General features: G+C 46.9%; 1 protein-coding gene across 1 annotated transcript in view; it reads right to left on the reverse strand.

The window, feature by feature from the left end:
- Positions 1 to 26,789, reverse strand: part of LOC125031629 (zinc finger protein rotund-like) — a 127,528-nt gene that overhangs the window by 25,406 nt on the left and 75,333 nt on the right. The window contains 1 exon segment of the mRNA XM_047622513.1: positions 7,187 to 7,443. Coding sequence (XP_047478469.1) covers positions 7,187 to 7,443 — 257 coding nt within the window.

Raw genomic sequence — 26,789 nt, forward strand, 5'->3', positions numbered from 1 at the left:
CGGTTCCATCTTGGAGGATGTGTATCACAACCCCGGCTAGACTGGCCATCTCGTCGAGGGACAGTGTGCTCGCGGGGAACTGGGAGAGGAAGGGGAGTAAAGGGTGAGGGAGAAAGTTGAAGAGAAAGGTAGAGGAAGAGGAGGAGAGAGAGGAAGAGGGAAAGGAATAAAGAAGGAGAGAGAGAGAGAGAGAGAGAGAGAGAGAGAGAGAGAGAGAGAGAGAGAGAGAGAGAGAGAGAGAGAGAGAGAGAGAGAGAGAGAGAGAGAGAGCGAGAGTGAGAGAGACGGGGTGCATGTAATATTCAAATGTTATTTTGGATTTGCCTCATTTCAAACGCCTCCACAATCATAACACGGAATCCAACTGCCCAAACGGCTTCAACAGACGCCCATTCCATCGCCTTTTCACGAAAATCGGCTTTCCCTCACCATATGAATAAATAAATAACCTTTCGTTGTGACAAAGCTGGTACGTACCCTTCCTTACCCTTTATCGTACCCTCCCTTCTCCTTCCCCTCACCTCGCCTTCTCTCTCCATGTATTCTGCCCCCTCCCCCCATCTACGTCCTAACCCTTCCAGTGTACCCAATCCATCTTCCTTCCCCATCCTCCTCCCACTTCATCCCCCTTTCCCTTCCTCCTCCTGCCCTTCTTCCCTCTTCCCTCTTCCCCTTCCTCCTCCTCCTCCCCTCCCACCCTCTCCCACTTCCTCCCCTTCCCCTCATTCGCCGGCCTGTCAAGCGCCTCCGCAGCCGTCACGCTCCCGCAATGTGACCAAGACAAAAGACTTCTCTCGGAGCCGTCACATTCCTCCTCGGAAGCCCGCCGAGGAGGAGGACCTTGCGGCGGCGGCGGAGGGAGGCTGCGACTCGGGCTCCTGGGCTGGGCTTTCGCGTCACCTGTTGCTCATGGTTGCATTTGCTTTTCTCTCCCGCGCGAGTGAGTGATGGCTTTGAATATAAAAATGTGCTTTTTCTAACACTAAAGAATGCCAAGTAAAAAGGTGTATATTTATACACTATCTCTCTCTCTCTCTCTCGTGTGTGTGTGTGTGTGTGTGTGTGTGTGTGTGTGTGTGCGTGCGTGCGTGTGTGTGTGTGTGTGTGTGTGTGTGTGTGTGTGTGTGTGTGTGTGTGCGTGTGTGCGTGTGTGTGTGTGTGTGTGTGTGTGTGTGTGTGTGTGTGTGTGTGTGTGTGTGTGTGTGTGTGTGTGTGTGCGTGCGCGCGTGTGTGCACCCACATATCTAACCTAACATTCGTTCTTACTAAAGATAATTCAACAAAAGCGGCACTCTAAACTTTCGCCCTAATGAACCTCCGTGTCAAGGCTCCCCCTCCCTATACCCCCCCCTACCCTCTCCCCACAGACTTACGTCAAGTTCTACAAGTGATTTTATTGCGGTAGTGTTGGCAAAGGTGGATTCGCCTTTCAAAACTGTTGTCAGTGGCCTTAATGAGGGAATAAAATCGACCAAAAGGAGATAACGATAGATCGGGTTGGATGAAGTCACACGAGAAAGATCGAGAAGAAAGAAATCCATTTATTCATTTTGAATCACACAAACAAGAAAAAAGAAATCCATCTTCCCCCCCAAAAAATCTAAAAATCCACACAAACTGCAAAAAAGAAAAGTCATAATTTCATTAATCGAGGCGAGCTATCCGATCGAATCGCCTTTTCGGCCAGCTCTCGACACCGACCAACCACAAAGATATCAACTAAACGTGTATGGCATGAGGAGTCGAATGCTATAGCCGCTCTGGTCTTGCTTGAGGGATTTTAAGTGCCCTATAAAGACATCCCTTGAGATGTAAAAAGGAAATGTTCCGCAGATCCTTCACGGGAGAGTAGCCAGGGAGAGGCGGGGGGCTGGGGGGGAGGAGGAGAGGGAAAGGTGGAGGAGGAAAAGATGGAAGAAAAGGGAAGGAAAAGGAGGAGACAGAGGAGGAGCTAGAGGAGGAAGAGGAAGAAGAGGAAGAAGAGGAAGAAGAGGAGGAAGAAGAGGAGGAGGAAGAAGTAGACAGAGGAGGAGGAGACAGAGAAAAAGAGAGATAGGGTAAGAGAGCAGGGTACGATAGGGAAGGATAGGGTGCGATAGGATTAGATATGGCAGCCCGGGGCAGGGGATGTTGCACGCCGAGAGGGGGGTGGGGGCGAGAATAAAAGGGTGCAGACGAGGGAGAAGAAGGGTACGATAATGCAGTAGGGAGGAGTGAGGCGGCGGGGTGGAGGGTATGATAAGAGAAGTGGAGAAAAGATGGGTGAAGAAAGGGCAAATAAGTAAAACGAGCCGGAGAAAGAGAGGAGGGGAAGGGAAGAAGGAAGAGGGAGGGTAAATCAGCGGCGTGGGGAGGGGTGGGAAGGAGGGGTAAGTACGACAGGGGATGCTGAAGGCGGGGATTCCTGTATTGCGAAAGACCTGTGAAGTCACCTTATCTGCCTGCACATGCAATCGAAAGCAGATCGTCATGTTCATTCACGTCAATTTTTTTTTCTCTCTCTCTTCCTCACCATTAACATTAAGAAGCACAAAAACGCAAAATAAAAAAAATCTCATATATAAACAACAGCCGCCAATAACGCCTCCTCAGCGCACACAAGAAAGCGGAGAAAACTACGATTGCAAAGCAGCCAGCGCGGAGGGTACGCGAGGAGCTGCATGCCAGAAATGGGCGTGGCTACCAAGCTTACCAGAGCACCGGGACACCTTGCATTCACTATAATCGCTGCCATCACCATTAGCATCACCGTCACCATCACGAATCTCACGTTTCGAACCATCTATCCTCGCTCCACTCACCAACCGCATCCACAACACAGATAGATTAGCATACCAATCTATTTCATTCGGGTTTCGTATGGTACACGGGCGTTAAGAGAATCCCAAGCGGCAGCAACAATGCAAGCTCACTGCGAAAGCACAAACCAAGCAACGGTACATAGGTACTATCAACATACCTCGGCAGCGTTCATATTAACATAACCACTCACGACGTGCTTGGAATATCAACTTGTTCATTTACGGGGGTCGAGAAGTATGACATACTTGTTCCATTGATAAACAGCCGAGCAACGACATACACATGCAAATCAGCAGAACAAAAGCAAACAACTAAAGTCCAGTTCACTCGCGGGGGAAAAATTTGCTTGCGGCGTCTCAGGCTTTCTAACACCAGTATTCACACATAGGTAGGTTGGTAAATGCATGAACAATTATTGCACACACGCGCTCATGAACACGCGTACACACTTATAAACACACACACACACACACACACACACACACACACACACACACACACACACACACACACACACACACACACACACACACACACACAAGCAGGACTACAGCCTCTCTCCCACTCCCTCTCCCTCTCAATTTCTACTAAAATGCATGTAAACTCTTCTATCCACTCTTAATTTCACAACATTTCTCCTCGCCTTTTCTAGCTCGCCCTCAGCTCTCGGACTAAATAATCACTGCAGCCTCGTACATAATTCCCTTGACCTCATCTTGGCCTAGACAGGATCACTGCTGAGCACTTGGTATTTTTTCCTACTTTCGTCCTGTCTCCCCCCCCCCCCTTCTCTCTCTCTCTCTCTCTCTCTCTCTCTCTCTCTCTCTCTCTCTCTCTCTCTCTCTCTCTCTCTCTTAACCCCGTACCCCATTTCTCTCTTTCTACTCGCCTAACTCTCCCCGCGGTCACTCCACCAACCTCCCTCGCTCCCTCACCCAACACGGAGTAAAATGCTCTATTGTTCCTCCAGGACATCAACGTTCAGGTATTAAATTTTCCATGTCCCTCGCTATTACTGATGTACTAAAAGTATAGCTGTTATTTGGTCCGTCTCTCTCTCTCTCTCTCTCTCTCTCTCTCTCTTCTCTCTCTCTCTCTCTCTCTCTCTCTCTCTCTCTCTCTCTCTCTCTCTCTCTCTCTCTCTCTCTCTCTCCTTCTTTATCTCTTTTCTCCAGTTCACTCATTCGGTCGCCCCCCCACGCACCCCCGACACAAGTGTGTGTGTGTGTAGATACGTATGTGAAAATAATTATATAATATAGATATAAATATGAATACAAAGTTACATACATACATTCTATATATCTATATCTCTCTCTCTATCTATTTATCTTTATAGTTATATTTATACAGAACAATACTAGAAAAAAAATAAAGTGCAGAATTAATGACAAAAGACAAACACTTGCTAGAGAAAGTTAGGGGAATGTCGCAAATGAAATGGAAATGCTACACAAAAGAAACCAGAAGGCACATGAAGATTATGATAATAATTGAAAAGAAAGAATGGAAATGTGAGGTAGGAACGGGTAGCACATTATCTTTCCGAGAAATCAGTCCTGACGTCTGGCGGTTGACACTGCAGGAAGCGATACCCAGGAATGGTATCAGTGTCGCCAGTGTCCGAATGCTCGAGCGATACCGGGACTCCAGCGCAAGAAATTCGAAAACGTATTCCCGATCGCCGCAGGCAGGAAGTGCAGACGACCGAATTCCTTAAAGATGGAGAATTGAAATAAAAAATGCATTGTATTTGGTATTTGATTTCCCTTTTTTGTCTTCATCAGCTAATCCTTTTTAATGACACGCGAGCGGGATCCTTTGAGCGAGCGGCCAGCGCCACCGGCCCTCCATCAAGGCTCTCCCCATCTGGGCCAGCGCCGCACAGGTCGCCGTCGCCTCACCCGCTGCTTGGCCTCGGGACCTCCGAGTAGAAATTTCTCCCGTGTAATAGCTGGTGTCGGCGGGCTGCAAGGACCTGCAAGGTGACCTAAGCACCGTCGCGCAACGAGAGGACGGGAGCAAATGGTCGCTCCTAATTAAACAAATTGGTCGATATTCCATCATCAAATATGTCGTAACTTCCCGTTTCTTTCTTCCCTTCGATTTTAATCCAAGCGATTGACTGAGGCCTTGGAATGTGAGCCCGGAATCGGTATTTATGGAACCAGCAGCGCGGCTCCTGAAAGTCAGATCTGCGCCCGGCGACCGAGCCCTGCTGCTACGCCTCATGCAAGTCGAAAATGTAACACTGCTATAAAACCGGCCACGAGAACCGAGTGAAAATGTACCGGGTTGCTTGGCCGTGTTTTTAAAGGGGGGTAATGAATCCTGTAGTGACCCTAGATTCCAGTTTCTGAAGGTACGTTTTCGCGCCGCCCTCTTACTTTCTAGCCATCTCCACACATCGAGAACAACCAGGGCCCATAGAGCTAGAGCAGAGAGTCAACCTCTAACTAAAATAGCGCACAGAGCGAGTGTGAAGTCGTGGAAAACCCGGCAGCGTGTTGCGTGAGCCTTGGGATGGCCAAAAGGTATTGTAAAGTGGAGATTAGCAGGCCTGCGGGCGGGGTGTGTGGGGAAGGGAAGTGGGGGGAAGGGCATGGGAGAGGGGTAGGGGTCAGGGGGTAGTTAAGTTCACTTCTGCTGCTCTTGCAACTCTCTTACTCTCTCCCTACCTCCCTCCTTCCCTCTTTTCTTTTCTCTTCGTTACGGAAGAATCTTTCTACTCGATAGTTGTTCAAATTACCTTCGCTCTTATTAGTAGATAAGAGCAGAGGTATAATGGTGATACGAGATATTACCAAGCGCAACAAGGATAGCCTATACGGGGGAAATCTGATCATTTACAAAGGACCTCTATATATCATCAAACGCAAAAATACATCAATACGGGAAAAAGTAATCTTGGACTTTTAAAGTTCACAGCGCCACTTCCGCTAGCAGGACACATACCTATTCCCCCATTACCCCCCCCCCCCCGTTCCTCCCCCCACCCCAACCCCTCCCTCGAACGCACACACGTAACACAACGTCTCCAAGGAAGAGAAAAACCCGCCGAGTCCAGTCCGGAGCTGTCAAGTCGCCGCTGCAGCCCTCGTGTGCGATTAGCCCCCCGCCCGAAGCTGTTCTGGTCAACTTTCATCCTATAGGTGATAAGGCTCAGCGTATCATTAGAGAGCACTTTAAAGAGACCCGTTTGCGCAGCGGCTGACACGCACGCGTTCGGGGACCGGTGGCAGAGGCAGGCGGGCGGGCATGCAAGAAAACAGGGAGAGAGAAAAACGAAAGAAAAAACGTAAATAATAAAAACGGGGCATTGTTGGGTAGCTGGGCAACCGCGAGAAGACATTCATCCATTTCGTTAATAGATTAACGAAGCAATCTATCAAAGCCACGGCCCTCTGCCGAATTATCCATCATTCCTATTGTGGGGAAGGAGGCGGGCGGGCGTGGAGGGTTGAGAGCAAAACCTCTCGCGGGCGGGATAATAAGGACTGAGGTAATTATGATAATGATAATAATAACAGTTATGATGAATAGCCTGACATGCAATGGTGTGAATACTAAGAATTCCCTCGCTCTGCAACTGCGACTCCAGCCTCTCAGCATTACGACCACAGGAATCAGGACGCAGCTATAACAGGCATTAGACGTGACCAGCGGCGCTCGGTGTCTTCCGCATAACAAGCCACACTATCAGCACAGACACAGCCTGCTGCAGGAGGAGAATCGGAGCCTGCGACGGCGGCGGGGTTGCATATTGCAGCAGCTGGACCGAGGCTGACACAGTGAAAGAGACTTCTGACCTATAAGGACCCGTGACGCAACCCCGGCCGCGCTGGACCGTGGCGGCGAACCTTCAGTCTCTTGTTATAGCAATCGAGAGAGCCAAGGCTGCCCCCCCCCCCCCCCTCGTGGCTTCCTGCCTCCTATGGCCGGACGGCAAGGGTTTCACACTACAGCCCCCCCTCCCCGCCCACCACCCACCCCCACCCACTCGTTACCTGTCGCCGCCATCACCATAACCAGTCAATTGGGACATCTTACGGCTGGCTTAGTTTACATCGACAATAAAACCTCGGGATGGAAAGACACCTAATGACGCTTCCCTACAGAGCCACGAAGCCCTGGCCATGGCTTGGAAGTGCCATTAATCTGGGTCTTAAGTTACTGATAAACTGGCAATCTGAAACACGGGCGAAATGCGCGGGCGAATTCCCTTTCTGGAGCCTAGATGACCCAGCACAACGACGATAGAGCGTGACCAACCAAGACCGAAGTAGGAATACTTGCGGTATTTTTTTTTTTTTTTTTACCGCCCCAACAAAAAATATAAATAAATAAAAATAAATAAAAAACAGATGTGGATTTGGGGACTTACCTGTGGACACATCTTGCACTGGTACTTCCGAGCGGAACCGTTATTGGGCGGGTTTTGTCCGATACCAGGCGGCGTGGGCGGCATCTTGGCGGCGTTGATGGGCTGGGGGACGATGAGCATGGAGGGCGTAGACACCGTGGGCGGGGAGGCGGATGACGCCGACCCATTGCTACGGGCGTAGAGGGAGGCGGGCGCCATGTTGTGCGAGATGTCGAGGCTCCGTCCATCCAGCCGCTCGTCCAAACTGTTGGGGTGACCTGGAATGACACGGGAGAGAGGTCAGTCGGCTATTATTGGGATTCACACATGCATTAATAACATTAATAATGTCACTGATCACAAAGACGGTGTCACTGTTGCTTCTAAGCTTTGCCCTAATATTATCACCATCACTACTACTACTAATACTAAAACTACTACCACTACTACTACTATGATCAGCAGTCTCAGTTTATCACTACTAATATTCAAGCCCTATACATTTTCCTATCATTTACTTCAAATGAGTGCATAGCAGCTGTTAAATTAGTGTAGGCTGACATCAGTTTCCCTATAGCATCAAGTCATCCTTCATACTATAAGCTATTCTGGCAAAGATTAACCAGTTTCCTTTTAGACCAGGTGGTTATCTAATTGTACAAAAAGTGGTCGCTGGGTAGAAAATCGTAATTACGGAGTTCAAGATACATAATTAAAACTATAAATATGTAATTGCCGTCAGTGAGTTCATCTTGAAAAATATGTTAACTTGATTGACCTTCTCCTATACACGCAAACTTCCCTGCTTATATAGGTTTCCTTTCACTTAGACATGTATAATTTACGTACAGAGATGCAATTAGGCTCTAACCACAAAATCCTATTTGCAACATCCATTCCAAAAAGTCAACAGGCTACATTTCTTGTCACTCATGAAAGATGAGTGACAGCTATGAAATGTCAGTGGCATGAAACAGTCGAAGGCATTACAAAAAGTACAGTATAAGCAGTATAAGCGCAGTATTTTACTACAGTGCTTAAACTGCTATGACCCTATTATGTCAAACTAGTTTTACAAGACAGTCATCCAAGTTTGGTTTAATGTGTCTGCTTCTAGACAGTTAGTTATTTTTTTGTCAACTTAATCTTTATTTATCAACTTTATTTCTATCATTTCACTCTAACGACGGGCAATCATATTCATATATCCTGAAGTATGATTGGTTCATTGAGAGTCAGTGCTACAGGTTCAGTATGAAGATAATTTACCCTGTACAGTTGTCAGTTACATCCCCCCCTCCCCCTCCCCCTCCCCTCTCTCTCTCTCTCTCTCTCTCTCTCTCTCTCTCTCTCTCTCTCTCTCTCTCTCTCTCTCTCTCTCTCTCTCTCTCTCTCTCTCTCTCTCTCGCTCTCTCTCCCCCTCAAAAGCGGCCGAAACCTTTATTTTCCCTTAGTGACGCACACCTCGATGAGTTGAGTAACGTGTTTTCGGCCACCCACTGCTCTGCCATTCTTTACTCTCCTCCACTTTTGTCTATGAACGGGGAGGGGATATGAGGGAGGGCATGGGGTGGGTGAGGGCGAGGGGTTGGGGCAGGCGGGGGACAGTCACAAGGAGAGCTTTCACTGTTGTCTGTCTGCTACTATCTGGTCGGGTCAAGTTGGCACATATCTTTCCTGTGGGTCCGTGGTATTATTTAGTACATATCTCTCTCACACACACACACACTCACACACACACACACACACACACACACACACACACACACACACACACACACACACACACACACACACACACAAAATTCATACATACATACATGTATGTGTGCAAATATATATATATACATATATATATATAGTTAGTTATATATATATAAATCATATATATATATATATATATATATATATATATGTATATCCTCTAAAAACCTAAGCACTGTTTCCCGTGCAAAGAGAGCGAACAAAAGGCGGGCGCAGCACAGACAAACAGACGGGCCACGGGCGGCGCAGTCACAAGGGACATAAACAGGTGAACGGCACGGGCCGCAAACAACCTCTCCCACAGCCCCCCCCACCCCCACCCCCGCCCAGCCTCCACGCCCTCACTCGTACCGTTCGCTGCAGCTTTTTGTCCTTCCTCGGTTACCTTACCCACCGCATCCGAATCGCTGGCCCTACAACAGGATCGGGTCTCTAAGGTATGACTTAAAAAGGCAGACTAAAAGCGAGTCTTGAAAAAAAAAAAAAAAAAAAAAAAATCGACGCACTGCCTCAGCAATCTATCCGTAACTGTAAACAAAAGCTCTGGCTTAAGCTTCCCGAAAGCCGAAGACCTTCAGCGAATTCACAAGGCAACAGAGCGGAGGAGGTCGCTGTAGAGGGATGCGGACGAGGCGCTCAGTTCTTGCACACTCGGAGTGGGTGTTCGCACAAACCGAATATCCTTGAGAGGAATGTCAAGGAAAGACACGGCGGGAAAAAATGCCCTGGAAGCTGGCGGGTTTGGGCGGAAGGTTAAGTCAACGTGGCGGGACCTTTAAACCGATGCCGTGTTCCGGTTCCTTGAGGCGGAACGCGACGGACTTCGGCGTTGATGTTCCGAGCTTTACGTTGAGCAGTTGAGCCGTCGTTGATTGGTTGATTGTCTATGAGTATGTTAATGTATGAGTGGGCGTATCTGTATGTGAGCATGTTTGTGCATGTGTACAAATATGTGTGTGTGTGTGTGTGTGTGTGTGTGTGTGTGTGTGTGTGTGTGTGTGTGTGTGTGTGTGTGTGTGTGTGTGTGTGTGAGTGCGCGCGCGCGTGAGCGTGTGCGTGCTTGTATTTTCTAAAGCCCACACAAAAATGCGCACCGCAAAAACGGCCGGTAGCACCCACACATAAGCATAATTCATTATTACGCTGGTCAAAAAACAACCTATATTTATAAGAATGGCCACCCACACCAGCCGCAGTAACTAAAAGTCGCTGGTATGCGTACTAGACGACCTCCCCGCCCCGCCCGCGGGCGTAAACAAACAACACAGCGACACTCGGCTGGGGAAAAAAGGCTTGTGGCGCTGCTGGGATCTTGTTTGGGAGTCTCGTGTGTGAACTTCGGCATTTGACTATGATTGGCTGGCTTTTTTCAGCCGGAAATCTGAACACGACCACTCAGGTGTTGGCCCGAGGGCAGGGCACGGCGCGTGGGGCGAGGGGGTGCCAGGGAGGGAGGGGGAGCTCGGAGTGCTTGGCAGTGAGTGTGGGAGGGAAGACGGCGGGACGAGGAAGTGGGAGCAGGACATGTTCAGATATGGTAATAAAGCGAAAGTATTTGTGTTGCTCAATTCGTGTGATGAAAATTATCATTAGCTATGGCTGGGTTTCGAATAGCATCACGTGTTAGCTCTGTTCCAAATAAAAAAAAAAAAAACCGTAATAGAAGCAAATAGTCACAGAGAAGGAATTAAATTGAAGGACGCCCAAGCAACCTCTTACTCAGCGTTGCTTCACTATGGACAGGGGCCTTCAACGGGTGCAAATGAATGCAACATTGCCCAAATGCCATACACACCTCCTCTCGCTCCGCCTGCTTAGAGAACTCACGCTTACTCGCCATGACACACTGCACGCGAGTCTTCACGTACTTACGGACAAAATGCTGACCTAAATTAGAACGTTAGGTGACTCATATTTCTGCAACAGCACGCCAGACTCAGCGGGAGACTCGGGGCCGAGACTCCGTACGCAACAATGCAAATCGTCGAACAATTTAGGGCATGCATACCTCGTAACAGTCCGCTCGCTCTGCCCACGCTCCCCAGCTCACCAATTTTGAACGTCTTAAAAAGGAGCTTTCCAACCTTCCCGCTCCTTGAGGCTTATATATGGACATGCAACGTTTTCTTTATTTCGCCAAAGAAAAATGAAAATAAAGAAGAGAAAATCGATGTGAAGTCTATAACATGAATGAAATCTAACTTTTCTCTGAGTGTAGTATGCGTGCCACTTAAAACGTCCGAATAAAATTATACAGGAATAAATGGAAAGCACCTTGATAGCCTGGAACCAGTTTGAGCCGCTACACGTGGGTGAAGATAATATTGCAACAAACAAGATCGCAGCCTTAGGAAGGACAGGAGGGGGGTGGGGGAGAGGGAGGGAAATGGGCACACATCTCAGCGACTCAACCTTGCACAGAGCGTGTTTCCGTGGACGCTGACATCCGTAATTTTAACATTTCCCCCTCCCACACGCCACCCTCTCCACCCCCTCTCCTTCTCAGCTCTCTCCTGCGCCTTGAAACCTCCCTCCTTAGGCCTCAGCCTCCTATCTTCTTATCTCCTGATAAGGAGATTAGCACGCGATAAGGTCAACCGTGAGACAACTTCTGTAAAAAGGTTCTTGAGAAAAAAATTCATTTCCCCTACGCGGTATGCGTCACCGTTACCTTGGCAACGGTATCTTCGCCTCCTCGGGATTCTGTGCCGGCAAATGTGCACGGTCTTGTCGCTGGAAAGGTAAACCGCCGATAAATAGATGAGTGGACAGATGGGAGGAAAGATAGACAGATGGGGAGACGTAGTGAGGAGGAAGGGAGGCAAGAAGAAAGAGGGAGAAGCGATTGAGGAAGGGAGGGAAAGAGTGTTGGGGAGAAAGAGTGAATAAGGTAGACGGAGAATGAGAGAAATGATAACGGAGAAAAGAAATGAGACTACAGAAACAAACAAACAAATCTAATCATACAACCACACATACAATTACGTCTAACATCCAATCCGAACGCACAAAACCTCCGCTAAAACAAACAAACAAACAAGAAACAAAAACAGGCCGAGGGAGCGGCGCAGGAGGAAGGGCAACCAGGATTCCGCCTCCTCCTGCGACCGGCCAGCGCTCCTATCGGTGCTTGGCCAAAGGATTGGGTGTCGCGCCAACACTCTTGGTTTGCGATTGGATTTGATAACTGGAGGTTCGAATGTCTCTTCAAACAGGTTCTATTATACATTTTAGCGCGATACGAAGGCGGATTTTTACTCTTCCTTTCGGTAATATTTGGGGAATAGAGACTGCTTGATCCTCCGCCCACGCGGTCTGGTAGGTGCCGAGATAATTTTGTAATGATAATAAAGATTATACTACTACTGGTGGTGATCTAATGGTAATGGTAATGGTCATGATATTAATGATGATGATGATGATGATGATGATGATGATGATGATGATGATGATGATGATGATAATGATAATGATAATGATAATGATAATGATAATGATAATGATAATGATGACGATGACGATGGTGATGATGATGATGATGATGATGATGATGATGATGATGATGATGATGATGATGATGATAATGATGATAATGGTGATGATGATGGTAATAATGATAGTATCAATAATAATAATAATAATAATAATAATAATAATAATAATAATAACGGTAGCATCAACAGTAGTAACTATTTTATCAGTAGCTGTACTAATTATTTACTAGCAGTAGTAATAGTTGTAGTACCAACAGCAATAATAGACCTCCTACTACCACTACTAACAGTAATATCATAAATAGCAAAGAAATGTGAAATGATTGGAGACATCTGGACCCTTCCTTAAGCTGCATTGTATTACTCCGAATGCCGGCCGCTCCCGGCTGGCAGACTCTACCCTCAAGGAGGAGACAAAGGTTACAGTTACTTAAACATTTCCTGCAAATTCACTCGACGCGAGCCAAGGGCCCAGTATCTCTCTCTCTCTCTCTCTCTCTCTCTCTCTCTCTCTCTCTCTCTCTCTCTCTCTCTCTCTCTCTCTCTCTCTCTCTCTCTCCCTCCCTCCCTCTCTCAACAATACTCTTTTTCAAGTTGTTTTCGAATATTATCGGTCTCCTCTGGCTTCCCGTTATTGACATACACTTCTACACAATTTTTTCTCTTCTTCGTCCACGCTTTCTCCGTGTGTATTATTATATCTCCGGAGAGAGAGAAAAAAAAAGAGAAGCCATGACAATGTACCACAGTTTACTTCTGCTCCGTCATAACCAAAAGAAAAAAAGGCGAGAGACGATAATCTCCTACACACTCCGGTGAGAGAGAAGGGAGGGAGAGTGACCGTTAGGTTATTATTACACATTGGCATTCTGTCCTCTAGGAGTGCTTGCGAGGCACTGGCGAGCACCTGCAGCGCCACTTCTTGCTTGCAGTCGCCGCCGCGGCCAGCTTCGTCCGGCGAGAGGAATTTCCACTCGCCCGAACGGAAAGCTTTGCTCCCGGCCACCGTTCCATATGATCCTCAATGAACGCCAAGATAATATGAATCCAGCTACGCGTCAGGAACCCAGGCTTCTTTCCCGCTCTGAGCTGGCCCGGGCCGAGTCATCAGTCACAGTACTCGTCAATTACGGTGTCCAACCCGCCCATTTCAGGCTAACACCCCCTCCTCCCCCTCAGCCCGCCCCCTCGGCCACGAGCTCCTCCGTCCAGCGTCCTCCTTCACGGTCGTTCGCTACACCTCAACCTGCTCTTAAGTCTCATCTACATCTGCCTGCAAGTTGTTGATTGCACGCTCGCTGCGAACGCCCCCGTCGCCATTTGTAGCAGCGGCACGTACTCCCCTCTTTATCTTCCATTCCTCCATTGTATTTTCATTTTTCTTGTCATGCTCAAGGTTGTAACGTATGCCCAGCACATCTCCCCCTCTCTCCCTCTCTCTCTCTCCCTCTCTCTCTCCCTCTCCCGAGCTGCGATGCGCGTTGCATCACACAGGCTGACTAGGGTCGAGTGACAGGTCCGCTATCTTGACCCAGTAACGCAACCCAAACACCTTCGGAGAGCGGGAGCGTTTCCCTCGTTGTCCTGTCCACTCGCGTCACGCCAGCGCCACGCCGCCTGCAACGTGTGCTCATCGTCTGCAGGAGGAGGAGGGGGGGGGGGGGAGGCGCACTTCTCCCTCACACACATTGTACAATGTAATGGAAAGCACATTCAGCCTTATGAATAATGCATTTTAGGGTACGGCCATGTTATTTGCGTTCCTAAGGAATATTCGTGTTTCCTCAAACACCAAAGACGTCTATCATACTAAATATTAACAACCGCATTACTTTCAAAGAATATAATAGTAATAATAATAATAATAGTAATAGTAATAACAGTAATAGTAATAGGAATAGTAATAGTAATAAAAATAATAATAGTAATAATAATAATTAGTTATAATAATTAATAATAATAATAATAATAATAATAATAATAATAATAATAATAATAATTAGTTATAATAATTAATAATAATAATAATAATAATAATAATAATAATAATAATAACAAAAATAATAATAAAAACAACAACAGCACCAATAGAGATGATGATAGCAACATCAATAATGAGTAGAGTGATGACAAAAATAATGATAACAATCTCGTCGCCAAAATCGAACAAACAAGACGAACCGCAGCGCATTACGGAATCGTGCAGGGATCACGAAGCTGTTTATTCCCGAGTAAATCAATACTTCTGTAAGAGGATAGGTCCGTATCCCTTGTCGGCACAACCTACGACGGCAGGTTATACGAATATATTTTCTCCGCCTCGTCTTTTCGCGTCTATTTACTCCAAGAACAGCAAAGTTAACGAATGTTTTTTTTTTTTCCACTTTTCAATATCTTTATATTTATTAAAATTCATTCATATTATACTCGCTATGTTTTATTATAATAATTTCTCCAAAAATAAAAGTAGTAATGTATCTAAAGATGGACGTGAAAAAAGGCACAAGAGTAATTTCTTATTTATTATTGTATTTTCATTTATTAGTGTAAGTTCAAGGTGAACAAAAAGGGTATTAAATGAGAACATGAACACCTAAATGTACTTTTATAACAATCTGATGCACGTTCGTTCGTCCGTTTGCTCGTTCGCTGCATTGGAAGAACACACGCCCAACGCACCAAAAACAAGCAAAAAAAATGAAGAATAAAGAAAAAAACAACAATAACAAGGATTACTGTCCCACAAACAGAAGTCAACGCTCCCGTAAACTGATCAGTCGAACTTTTTTTTCTTCCACAAAGTCTGCAACCAGTTTCATTTCGGTTATTCCATCCAGCAGCATACTTTACCCCCACCCCCCTCTCTCCTCCCCCACCCCCAAAGCACCTATTTCGCACAGTTTCTCGTTATTCATACTAAAACAGGGGGAGGGGTGGTAAGAGGGGGGGTGGGGGCGTAAGTGTGAGAATGTGGGAGTTGATCAAAAATATTTGCTTGTCATTTATCTTTCAGAACACTTGAATTTGTTTTATTCGTTTATTCACCTTATATAACCATCAACATCGCCATAACTATCATTATTATAATTGTAAGTTGATTATCTTTATCATTACTGATATTATCATCATTATTATAACCATTATAATCATCATTACTATCATTTCCATTATCATTATCATCACCATCGTCCAGTCCTTCCGTCTCTTCGCTCTCCATCCCCCACTCTCCCTCGCGAACGAAAAAGCCCCAGCAAGAAAATTTACAAAAATGGAAAATAAAGAAGAAGAAACAGCAACTAATCTGAATGGCGCGGAGTGATCTTAGGGGCGTAACAGAGGGCCAGCGAGAGGTCAGGCTGGGGTGAGGAAGGTCAGACGGCGCGTGCCCCGAGCTGTTTTTATCAGCTGGGGAAGTCGTCGCTGTGTGCAGGTTTCATTGTTGAAGGAGGAACAGAGGAGGAGGAGGAGGAGGAGGAGGAGGAGGAGGAGGAGGAGGAGGAGGAGGAGGAGGAGGAGGAGGAGGAGGGGAGGAGGAGAAGAAGGAGAAGGAGAAGGAGAAGGAGAAGGAGAAGGAGGAGGTGAAAAAGAGGAGGAATAAAAATAAAAAAAACGCTAGAGAAATCTCAGGATCTACAGATTTAATAATGCAATGAAAAGTGAGAAGTGAAACTGAACACAGGCAAAAGAAAAAAACCAAAAAACAGATCACCCCGTTGTGACAGAAGACGAGGCAGCCGATCGAACGCTAAGCAGATGAGTTGCAGGTTCAGCTAACCAAGAACGACATCGTTACAGCAGAATCTCGACGCAGGAAGTGTCACACGGAGGAGACGCTCGGATACGGAATTTGTTGGCGTCCTTAACAGAAAGGTCCCTCAGAGTGAAGAAGTAAATGGAAGAGGGAGACAAGGAGAAGAAAATGATGATATTGATAAAAGAGGGGGATGATAAATGAGGGATCGTCTAGCAAAGGCGGTAGACGGGAAAAAAAGTGTTATTAAAAAAAAAGCACGAAGGAGAAAAGAGAAAAGAAGCAAAGATCACACTAGAAGCACAAAAATACAGAGAGAGAGAGAGAGAGAGAGAGAGAGAGAGAGAGAGAGAGAGGGAGGGAGGGAGGGAGAGAGAGAGAGAGAGAGAGAGAGAGAGAGAGAGAGAGAGAGAGAGAGAGAGAGATAACAGACAGACAGAGACAGTAATATCAATGCAAAAAAAGAAACAGAAAAAAACGATAAAAGAAACCGAAAGTCAGAGCTGAGAGAGGAAGGGTGCGTGCAGAGGAACTGGCCTCACCCTAAGTGCTCGCTACTGCCCAGCGGCGGGTAATCCCTCCTCGTGGCAATTGTACCACGTCAGACTAAATTGGAGGCTTTTTCATCCAGCCAGCGCATGGATGAGAGGTGCTGAGGCAGATGATGGTGGGGGAGAGCCTCGAGTGGAGAGGGAGAACGAGAATGGATGAGGAAGAGAGAGAGAGAGAGAGAGAGAGAGAGAGAGAGAGAGAGAGAGAGAGAGAGAGAGAGAGAGAGAGAGAGAGAGAGAGAATGAAGTAAACAGACAGACAGACGGAGACTCGACCCATGACGACCTGTCACGCCCATCCATCGAAAGCAAACCAACTTGATCCCATGACTCATCAATTAAATATATCGACCGCGAATCACACGAAAAGACAAAGACAAAGACAAAGAAACAAAACAAAGAAAACAGTAACAGCACATACAAGCAAAAAAAAAAAAAAAAAAAAAAAAGTAAATAAAAAGATCAAGAGAAGAAACACACTTAAAAATCGTCCCGACCTTTTTTCTTTCTCCCTCCGCCCGACCGAGTGCAACGCAGCTGACCAAAACACAAGCGGCCGCCGAGGAGACCCTTGGATCCGATCACCACAAGACAACCCCGGTGCGCTTTAATTATATTAATCGTGTACCCGTCAGACCACTAGTTACGGGGGCAGGGTGCTTGGGGCGAGGGGAAGGAGGGAAGACAGGGGAGGGGAAGAGGGGAGGGGAAGGAGGGAGGGGAGGGAAGAGGGGAGCGGAGGAGAAGGAGGGGACAGAGGGGAAGGGGAGGGGAAGGGGAATGGAGGGAAGATGGGAGAGAAAGGAAAGAGCAGTTGGGAGAGAAGGGATTGCGGGCAGGGAAGGAGAGGGAGTAGGAGGGTAGATGGGAAAGACATGAGAAGAGAGGGAAACGGAAGGGAGATGGGAGGGAAGGGGAGGAGATGTGAGGGGAGGGAAATGAAGAGTAAATGGTAGGGAAGTGGCGGTTACATCATTACTATTGCTACTACAGCAGAACAAAAACAACAGCTACTAATACTACTACTACTACTACTACTACTAATAATACTAATAATAATAATAACAAAAATAATTACATCAGCAATATAATCATTATTCCCTCACAGACAATAACAAAAGTGATAATCGAAACCCAAATTAAAACCAAGTGGATAACGTCCCTGACCGTACCCTAAAATCCGCTCTGAATCGTACCTAAATATTTTGAACAGCGAATTTATCCGATGAAATATTGTGGCCGTAATGAGGGCGGCATTGCGTTCCTCTCTCTCTAATAATCCATCAGTGTTCCTCGCCGGGCCGGGACTGCATCTCTTGGCGCCCACGGGTAGGTTACCACCACATACCAAGACCGTACTGCAGACCATTGTGTCGCTACTTCATGAGCAGGTGCTGCTTCGATGGCCTATCTACCTGCTTGTCAGCCTGCTTGCCTACCTTCTGGCTAGCCTTTATCTACTGCCCTGCCAGGTAGCCTGTTAAGCACGCTGCTTGCTGACCTGCTTTCCGATTATGCCGACACGAATTACATCCGCCACTGCATTCCTGCATGACCTGTATAGGACGCCGGCCACCGCCTGCGCCTTCCCCTGCGACAGCCTGCGGTTTCTCTCGGCTCGAACTCATGGACTGTGTACTCAACAATCGCCATGAGTCATGATCGCATGAATTAACCTTACGACGACTGTTGACTCCGTGAATCAGCTGCCTCCCTCGCCGGCCGCGGGGAGGCGAACCGGGTATTTAAATGACCTTCCAGCTGTTGTCTCGAACACTCAGCCCCTGAACTGTGCCAACACCCGGGAGAAACTTTGTTATGACCAAGCAGTATAAAGTCGGCTTTGAACATTTATCTGTTCCCTTCTCTCTGCCCTGCTACTTTTCCTCTTCAAGTTGCTTCATCTGCGCTCTTTGTGCTTCAGACATTCCCTTACATATCAATAAATAAATAAATAGATAAATGAATATATATAAATATATAAATATGTATATATATATATATATATATATATATATATACTCTCTCACACTCACACACACATCCCTCCCTCCCTCCTTCCTTCCCTGGAAAAGAAATAACTTAACCCACTACATTACATTCTTCCTCCTTACATTTCATCTCCAACGATCTCGAGCTTTCTTGAACTCTGTGTCTCTCAGCCTCTGTAATCTCACCGCTCGCCCTCTTGGCTATTTCTACAAGGCACCAGCTCTCTCTCTCTCTCTCTCTCTCTCTCTCTCTCTCTCTCTCTCTCTCTCTCTCTCTCTCTCTCTCTCTCTCTGCTGTAGTCACTAGAGCTTGAATTAATGATGCTCATTGTTTTCTCAATTGAGCATCATGTTTCTTCTTATTCTTCTTCTTTATCTCCAATTGTTATCATTCTGTCCTCTTTTTCTAATTCTTTTCTTATTTCTTCAAGTACGACACATTTCTCTGTGCCCTAACATTTATGATCATATGAATGGCTGCTCTTGCCTGTAGGGAAAGAGAGAGAAGAAGAAAGAGAGAGAAGAAAGAGAAAGAGATACACTGATATAGACAGTGATAGATAGATAGATAGAGAGAGAAAACAACCCTCGTGGAACTTTCTTACTCTACTTAACCGTGAGAGAAGACACCACTAGTGCAAGTATCTCAAATCATCCCCGTGAAGGCCAATAATTTTGAAAGACACGTTCAGTATCTCGCGCCAGACTGCACGACGTATTATATCTGTTTTGGTGCGTGTGGGCGAGATCAGATTCCTGTTTTCCACGGGAAGAGTCGAGTCTGGTAGCCTTGTCGCCCTCGCTGGTCGGTGTTACAGTGTATCCCGCGCCTCATTAGAGGGTTCTCGTCTTACAGAGTGAATGGGCGGAAGGAGGGAGGGAGGGAAAGGGACGGAGGGAGGGAGAGGGAGGGAGGAATAGTGAAGGAAGGAGGGAGGGAGGGAGGGAGGGAGGGAGGGAAGGAGGGAGGGAGGGAGGGAAGGAGGAATAGTGAAGGGAAGGAAAGGGGGAAGGAAGGAAGGAAGGAAGGAAGGAAGGAAGGGAGGAAGGAAGGAAGGAAGGGGGAAGGGGAGAGAGAGGAGAGAGGAGAGAGAGGGAGAGGAGAGGGAGAGAGAGGGAGAGAGGAGAGAGAGAGAGAGAGAGAGAGAGAGAGAGAGAGAGAGAGAGAGAGAGAGAGAGAGAGAGAGCGAGAGAGAGAGAGAGAGAGAGAGAGAGAGAGAGAGAGAGAGAGAGAGAGAGAGAGAGAGAGAGAGAGAGAGAGAAGAGAGAGAGAGAGAGAGAGAGAGAGAGAGAGAGAGAGAGAGAGAGAGAGAGAGAGAGAGAGAAGTGGTGCTGTATGAAATGCTTCTTCTTCAGCCATTATAAATACTTCATACCACAGGGTCGAGGCCAACCATTACAATGTATTTGTTTTGAAGTTTTGTTCGCCCTTTCTCTCTTTTCTGTCTCCGCATTGTGTCGAAGTCATTCCCTTGCAACCCCCTCTCCCCCCAATAAAAAAAATCAGCATCTTCATTCCACCGAATTGGAATGGCGAGCAAGAAACGTGCAAAATGACCTCAGCCGTGAACCTTGCAAGACCGCTATGCCATGACCTGCAACATAACAACGGAAAAATGCCGCATAGTTTATAAAATGGGGTATAATTGGGTATGGCTGCTCGACAGGAGACCAGTCTGAACACCTACTTCCTCGTTAGCTTGGACCAGCCTGCAACAGCGAGGTTCGAGAGATTTTACACCTCATTATTCGATTTCTTGCCTTCCTCTCTCTCTCTCTCTCTCTCTCTCTCTCTCTCTCTCTCCTCTCCTCTCCTCTCCTCTCCTCTTTCTCTTTCTCTTCCACTTTCTCTTCCTTTTCCTCTCCTTTCCTCTTCATCTTCCTCTGACTGCCCCCCCCCCCCCCACCGTCTAAGATATCCGAGCTCGTTATCATCGTGAGTTCAGAAGAAGCAAAAGGTATGCAAATAAATATAAATACAATAAACAAAACATATAAATACCCATCATCGACGATTACCTTTCTGTCACTGTCGGTAAACAAACAGACCACGAGTAAACAGCAAAAGCAGCGCCAACGAGAGAACGCCTATCAGCTAAAGGGCCTAATCACCATCGTCTCAGATACGTCTGATGGCGGCTACAGATATTGCGTCTCCAGGCCCATTATTCCCCACTTTTTTTGTTTCTTTTTCTTCTTCTCTCTTTTTTTTTTTTTTTTTGTTGTTGTCTTTTTTTTTTTTTTTTTTTTTTTTTTTTCCTTCGGTTGACCTTATCGGGATCACCCCTATAAAACCAGACACCGCGAAGTTGGCTGTTTTGGACGCCTGGTGCTGGAGACCGGGGAGGGGGGAGGAGGGTAGGGGGGGAGGGGGGTTGAACCAAAGGTCGCGGGGAATTTTTAACCTTCCTTAACACTCCTCTGCTGGCATCTTGTTACAGTTTTGTTTTTACCAATCTTCTTTCTTTTTTATGTATTTTGAAAAAAAAAGGAGGAGAAGGAGGAGGAAAATAAGACGGCGATCAAGAAGAAGAAGAAAAGACGATGTGATTGGGAGTGAGAGATGAGAGGGAGGGGGGGGGGGGGGTGTTGATATAGAAAACTTCTAGCGGGCGCCGGAGAGAGGATGATTCGGCCGCTATAAAAGTTCGGATAAAAACGGCCGGCCGAATACGGACCCCGGGAGAATCCTTGTTTATCTCCTTTTTTTCCGTTTTTAACATTGAACTTGAAACACCTCCCGCTTACTTTTTTTTAGGGGGGGAGGGGGGATGGAGGGTGGAGAGGGGATGACGTGTGCAGGTACATTCCCCGAGGGGACGCCGCCGAGGAGGCCCCGGCCGAATTTCGCGCCCGCCGTCAGATAAGGCGGGATGAACATATCGTTATTCCCGGCGACTTCGAGGGCGTAAACCTGTTCGACGTCTCCATCCCGATTGATATCCAGCCACTAAAACCGCAGGAACATCACCAAAACATTGGCGGCGGCGCGGAGGGGGGGGGGGGGGGGGGGGGGGGGGCTCGCAATATTTGCACGTTCACGACGAAATCCTCAGCAGAGGGAGATACAGTAAACGGCGTCAGCCAATCGCGAGGCGGGATGGCGGCGATCGCGAGACATTTCTGGCCGTAAACGGAAATGAAAACTGGTTCTGGCGAGGCAGAGCCGAAGGCAGCGCCAGCACGTACGTCTTTCATGTACCCAAGGAAAACGTGGAGTGTATTCAAGAAATGACGTACTCAGCAAAGTGTGCACATGTGCGCACACACACGCCCACACACGAAGTCATAAAGATACACTCGCATGCGTGCACGTACGCACTCGTACGCACACACACATAAACATATATACACCGGATATATATACATACATACACACACACACACACTTATATATATATATATACATATATATACATATATATATAAATATATATAATATATACATATATATACATGCGTATATATACATATATATACATATATACATATATATATATTCTAACATACATACACATACACACACACACACACACACACACACACACACACACACACACACACACACACACACACGTGTATATATATATATATATATATATATATATATATATTTAAATACATACGTGTACACACACACACACACACACACACACACACACACACACACACACACACACACACACACACACACACACACATACACATTTGCATACATACATGGTATAAAAACCCGCAATGCACAAACTAGACCTCCCTTCACTTCCGTCCGTCTGTCCTCACCTGCCCCGCGTCCACCGCGTTGCCTCTCCCTTCTCCCTTGTTCTCCCTCCTCGCCTTTTCCTCTTGGGAACTGAAGACGGAGTCCGGGAGGATTCCGTCAATTTCAATAAATCTACTTTGTGCATTGTGGGTTTCTCTACCATAGTATCAACACGGTAGAGTGCTTTACCATTCATTCATACATACATACATATATTTTGTTTTTACATAAGCATATATATACAGGCATACATACACTCTCTCTCACACACACACACACACACACACACACACACACACACACACACACACACACACACACACACACACACACAATAAATACAGTTTCGTTCTTGTTTTGAATAGAAACTCACAAGAGTCATATTTTTCTTACCAAAATAACAATGTGAAAGAGTCGGAGAAAATCCTCCCAATACAAATAACTGTTAAAACGGCTTCCACAGAGCCACCCGGCCAAAAAATCCAAAAACCGAAAACAAAAAACCGGCGAGAAAAAACATCGGAACATCAATGACAACAAAAGGGCGCCGCGAGAGGAGCGTTCTGATGAACTCGCGGGCGAACTCAGGTGTGAAATTCAGCTTTCATTTTTCACCCCTTTTTGCACCCGGCGACCGTGAGTCAGCCCTTCTGCGGGATATGATCGACAATGTCTACCAAGCGCGGCCCCTCGGAGTCAAGTACCTCCTCGCCACAGCTTCTTCTATGTATCTTTGCTGACTTACGATGAGTATGAACTTTTTTTTATGGCATCTCTCTCCATCTTCAAATATTTTTTTTGCCTCCATCTTACTCTTTTGGTCAGCGGTGGGTGGGAAAAAATATTGAATAAAAAAGAGACATATTTTCTTGGGGGATCTTTTTGTGTGTTTTTTTTATTTTTTTCTCTCTCTCTTTTTTCTCTTCTCCGAATGTACCATCATCCCTTGACGCTTCCTCCTAACTGTAATATTTTAAGTGCATTGAGTCCCCGCATCTTCGGAGACTTTTCTCAACAGCGATGATCAGGAACGTGTAACTGTCTCTTCGGCCGGTGAATTGGACGCTTTCTCTCCTAAACTTAAGGCAATGGAGAGGAAATTAGGTGGAACTGGGAGAGAAAAAAAGGAAAGGAAGGGAAAAAAGAAGTAGCGTGGGGTTGAAAAAAATGATTTATTATGAAGAGAGCAATATAAGAAAAGCACAATGCAGGTTGAGCTGGTTTTCGTCCCAAGTATCGCTTAATAGACAAGAATTAAACGGGTAATGCAACTTAGCAATATCTATTTACCGTGTGTGTGTGTGTGTGTGTGTGCGTGTGTGTGTGTGTGTGTGTGTGTGTGTGTGCGCTCGCATCTCTGTGAACCGTAGCCCAAAGCAGTCTCAAGAAAAGATGATATGAAACAAGGAAGTGGACCTGGCGAGTCACTGGTCACAACGGCCATGACGCGACCCCAAACTTGCAACCTCATACAGCTAACCTCACACCCACGAAATATCGTACATGCTCACTCAGCCGCTCGCACTTGCGGCAAAGCTGGAAGCTCACACTCATGACCTGGACCTTGCGAGTTTCCTGCACCCGCGACCTAGGCATTCACCTGAACTGGCCTTCCTTAACCTTGCACTTGCCATCTTGCTATTGCAACCACTCACGCTTCCGACCTGCACCAAATCCACAAAACACATACAGACAGACGCAAACACAAACACACACACACACACACACACACACACACACACACACACACACACACACACACACACACACACACACAGGGAAAACAAGAGTGATGATCCATATCCATCTCTTCGCAACAGATTAACCTTGTATCTCATAACAATCCACAGGCTTCAAAGCCATAAAGTTTACCGACCTTGCAATTTCATTCATGATTTTCGTATTTTCAATTAATGCCCAAACATGATTCAGAGGGCCGGCCGGACCGTCATAACGCCCTAATAAATCGTACACAACAGCGTACAAGCCCGCCATACAGGGTCATTTCCAGCCGTGTCACACTAGGCTGCCCGAGAGGAGGATACAGCCACCGCCTCTCTCCCATGTGCGCCGCCACGCCACTCTCGCCCTTAGGACCTCGTCCCATAAGGTCGCCGTCCTCCTCTCCCTCTCCCATGTGACAGCGCGAGATCTCCAATATTAAAACCGACATGGCGCATCCATACGACATATTTTAACGATGTTGTGAATATGGAAAGGGACTAAATTAGAATGGCAATTAGAAGTCATAATCGCAAATCTCCTTTTAGAAATAGAGGGCTTGTCGCGGCCCGCGTACGCTCCGCTAGTCTCTAATTCAGGGTGTCACAAAAGTTTATTAGGATTAGATGACATTTAACCGTAAAGGGACACGCATCCTTGCCGCGAAATAACCACGTGCATTGTTTATTTTTTTCACCGCGTTGGTTTTTCCTGCTTTTGCGTGATTTACCGATTCGCGTCGTGGTACACCGACTGCATAAGGACACTTAGACGCTCGTGAATTATAATGACGCGAACGAAAAACGATGACAATTATGACATTAACCTTTTTCCCCCGTTTGTTCGTTACTTTTCCTCGACTGGTTTACTCTCACAGATGATATTTTGCGGGCGATTTTGGTGCTTTTATGGTTGTAGTACACTCTACTTGGGCGCTTTTTGCCGATCGCGAGTGCTTTTTGAAATTACAGTCCGAAAAAGTCCCGTGCCTTATCGTAAACATATTCATTTCCTTCGGATGTGCGCGCAAAAACGGGACTAACAAAAAAGCGAGATAGAGAGAGGAAGAGAAAAAGAAGTTCCTTCCTTTCTCTCTCTCCGCGTTCTCTGTCTCTCCTTTTCCCATCGACACGCCCTCCCCCTCCCTTGATGATCGAGCACCCTCACCATTAAACAGCTGATTCGAGAGGACGTTTCAAGCCACCTTAATCCCCTCCTCCTAGTACCCACACCCTTTCTCGCCCTTTCCTGCCCTCTTCTCTTGTCATCCCCTAACCCTCTCTTCCTCACAGGACCTCCCTCCCTCCTCCGCGCTCTATACCTGGCTCGCTCCGTCCTCCGAAGCCATCGCTTTGCTAATGCCACACAGCCTCCTTGTATAGAAAGGGGAATCTTTGTAAAGGGTTCTCTCCCATCCTATATCCCCTACTTCCTTTCCTCCTCCTCCTCCTCCTCCTCCTCCTCCTCCTCCTCCTCCTCCTCCTCCTCCTCCTCCTCCTCCTCCTCCTCCTCCTCCTCCTCCAATCGTACTCCATCTCCGGCATCCTCTTGCCCTCGGCCCTTCTCCTCCCTGTGTTCCTTCTCCGACTTGTACTCCCTTACTTCCTCTTCCTCCTCCTCCACCAACTCCACCACACCTCCACCCCTAAGCACCACCACTTCCTTCTCCACCACCACCTCCTTCTCCACCACCACCACCTCCTCCGCACCATATCCACCCGAGAAAGCCGTCCTGCGTGACGCTAATATCCGCCCGTCCAAAGCTTCTGTCGGCCCATAAATCCACGTCGAAAGGGTGACGGCATCAAGGACCTCAAGTCTGATGCCGCCCTTCGAGATGTGACCCCGGAGGCTGGACCGCTTTACGAAATAATTGGACTCACCACAGGGCGAAAGTGGCAAAGACATTCATTCACATCTGTATAATGGGGCGATATAGGGAGGAGATGAGTCACTGCTGTTGAGGCAGGGAGGAGGAGAGAGGGCTAATGTCGAAGGCAAAAGGGGAGTAAAAAAATACTATTTACAGAGCGAAATGAAGAAATAGTGTATTTGACATTGTGAACCCGTAAATGAATAATAATATCCACCGCATATTCCCCAGAGAGTAACAAGAGCAAGAGTGAAAAGAGTTCTCATCATAGTACAGGGATTGAAAAAAGAGGATGCGAGAGAAGTCTTCCTGCCTGAGCCGGAACCCTGCAAACCCCTACCGTCCCCTTCCTCTTGCTCTTTCCCCATACCTATACCCCCCTCCCCCCAACCTCCAGATCCTTTATCCTCTGCTCTCAACGCCACAACACAACTTCTGATTCTGATGGATGGGGTCCTGCCCGTGCCTAAGACTCGGCGCGGATAATTAGGTAAGGTCGGGATAAACTGTAACCGGTAACGGAAACTAATGTGTATATATATTCAAATAATGAAGTAAATACAGGAATGAAAAGATGCAAAGACTCAACCTTCATCTCAAAAGATAAAATCGACAGTGTTCCTCTGACCCTGAACTCGGCCTTTAGCAGAGAACAGGAAGAGCAATCCAGTCGGTAGATTCCAAGAGCGTTCATTCCGTCGTCCGAATCCCATTA

Source organism: Penaeus chinensis, chromosome 13 (genome assembly GCF_019202785.1).
Source record: "Penaeus chinensis breed Huanghai No. 1 chromosome 13, ASM1920278v2, whole genome shotgun sequence".
NCBI lineage: Eukaryota > Metazoa > Arthropoda > Malacostraca > Decapoda > Penaeidae > Penaeus > Penaeus chinensis.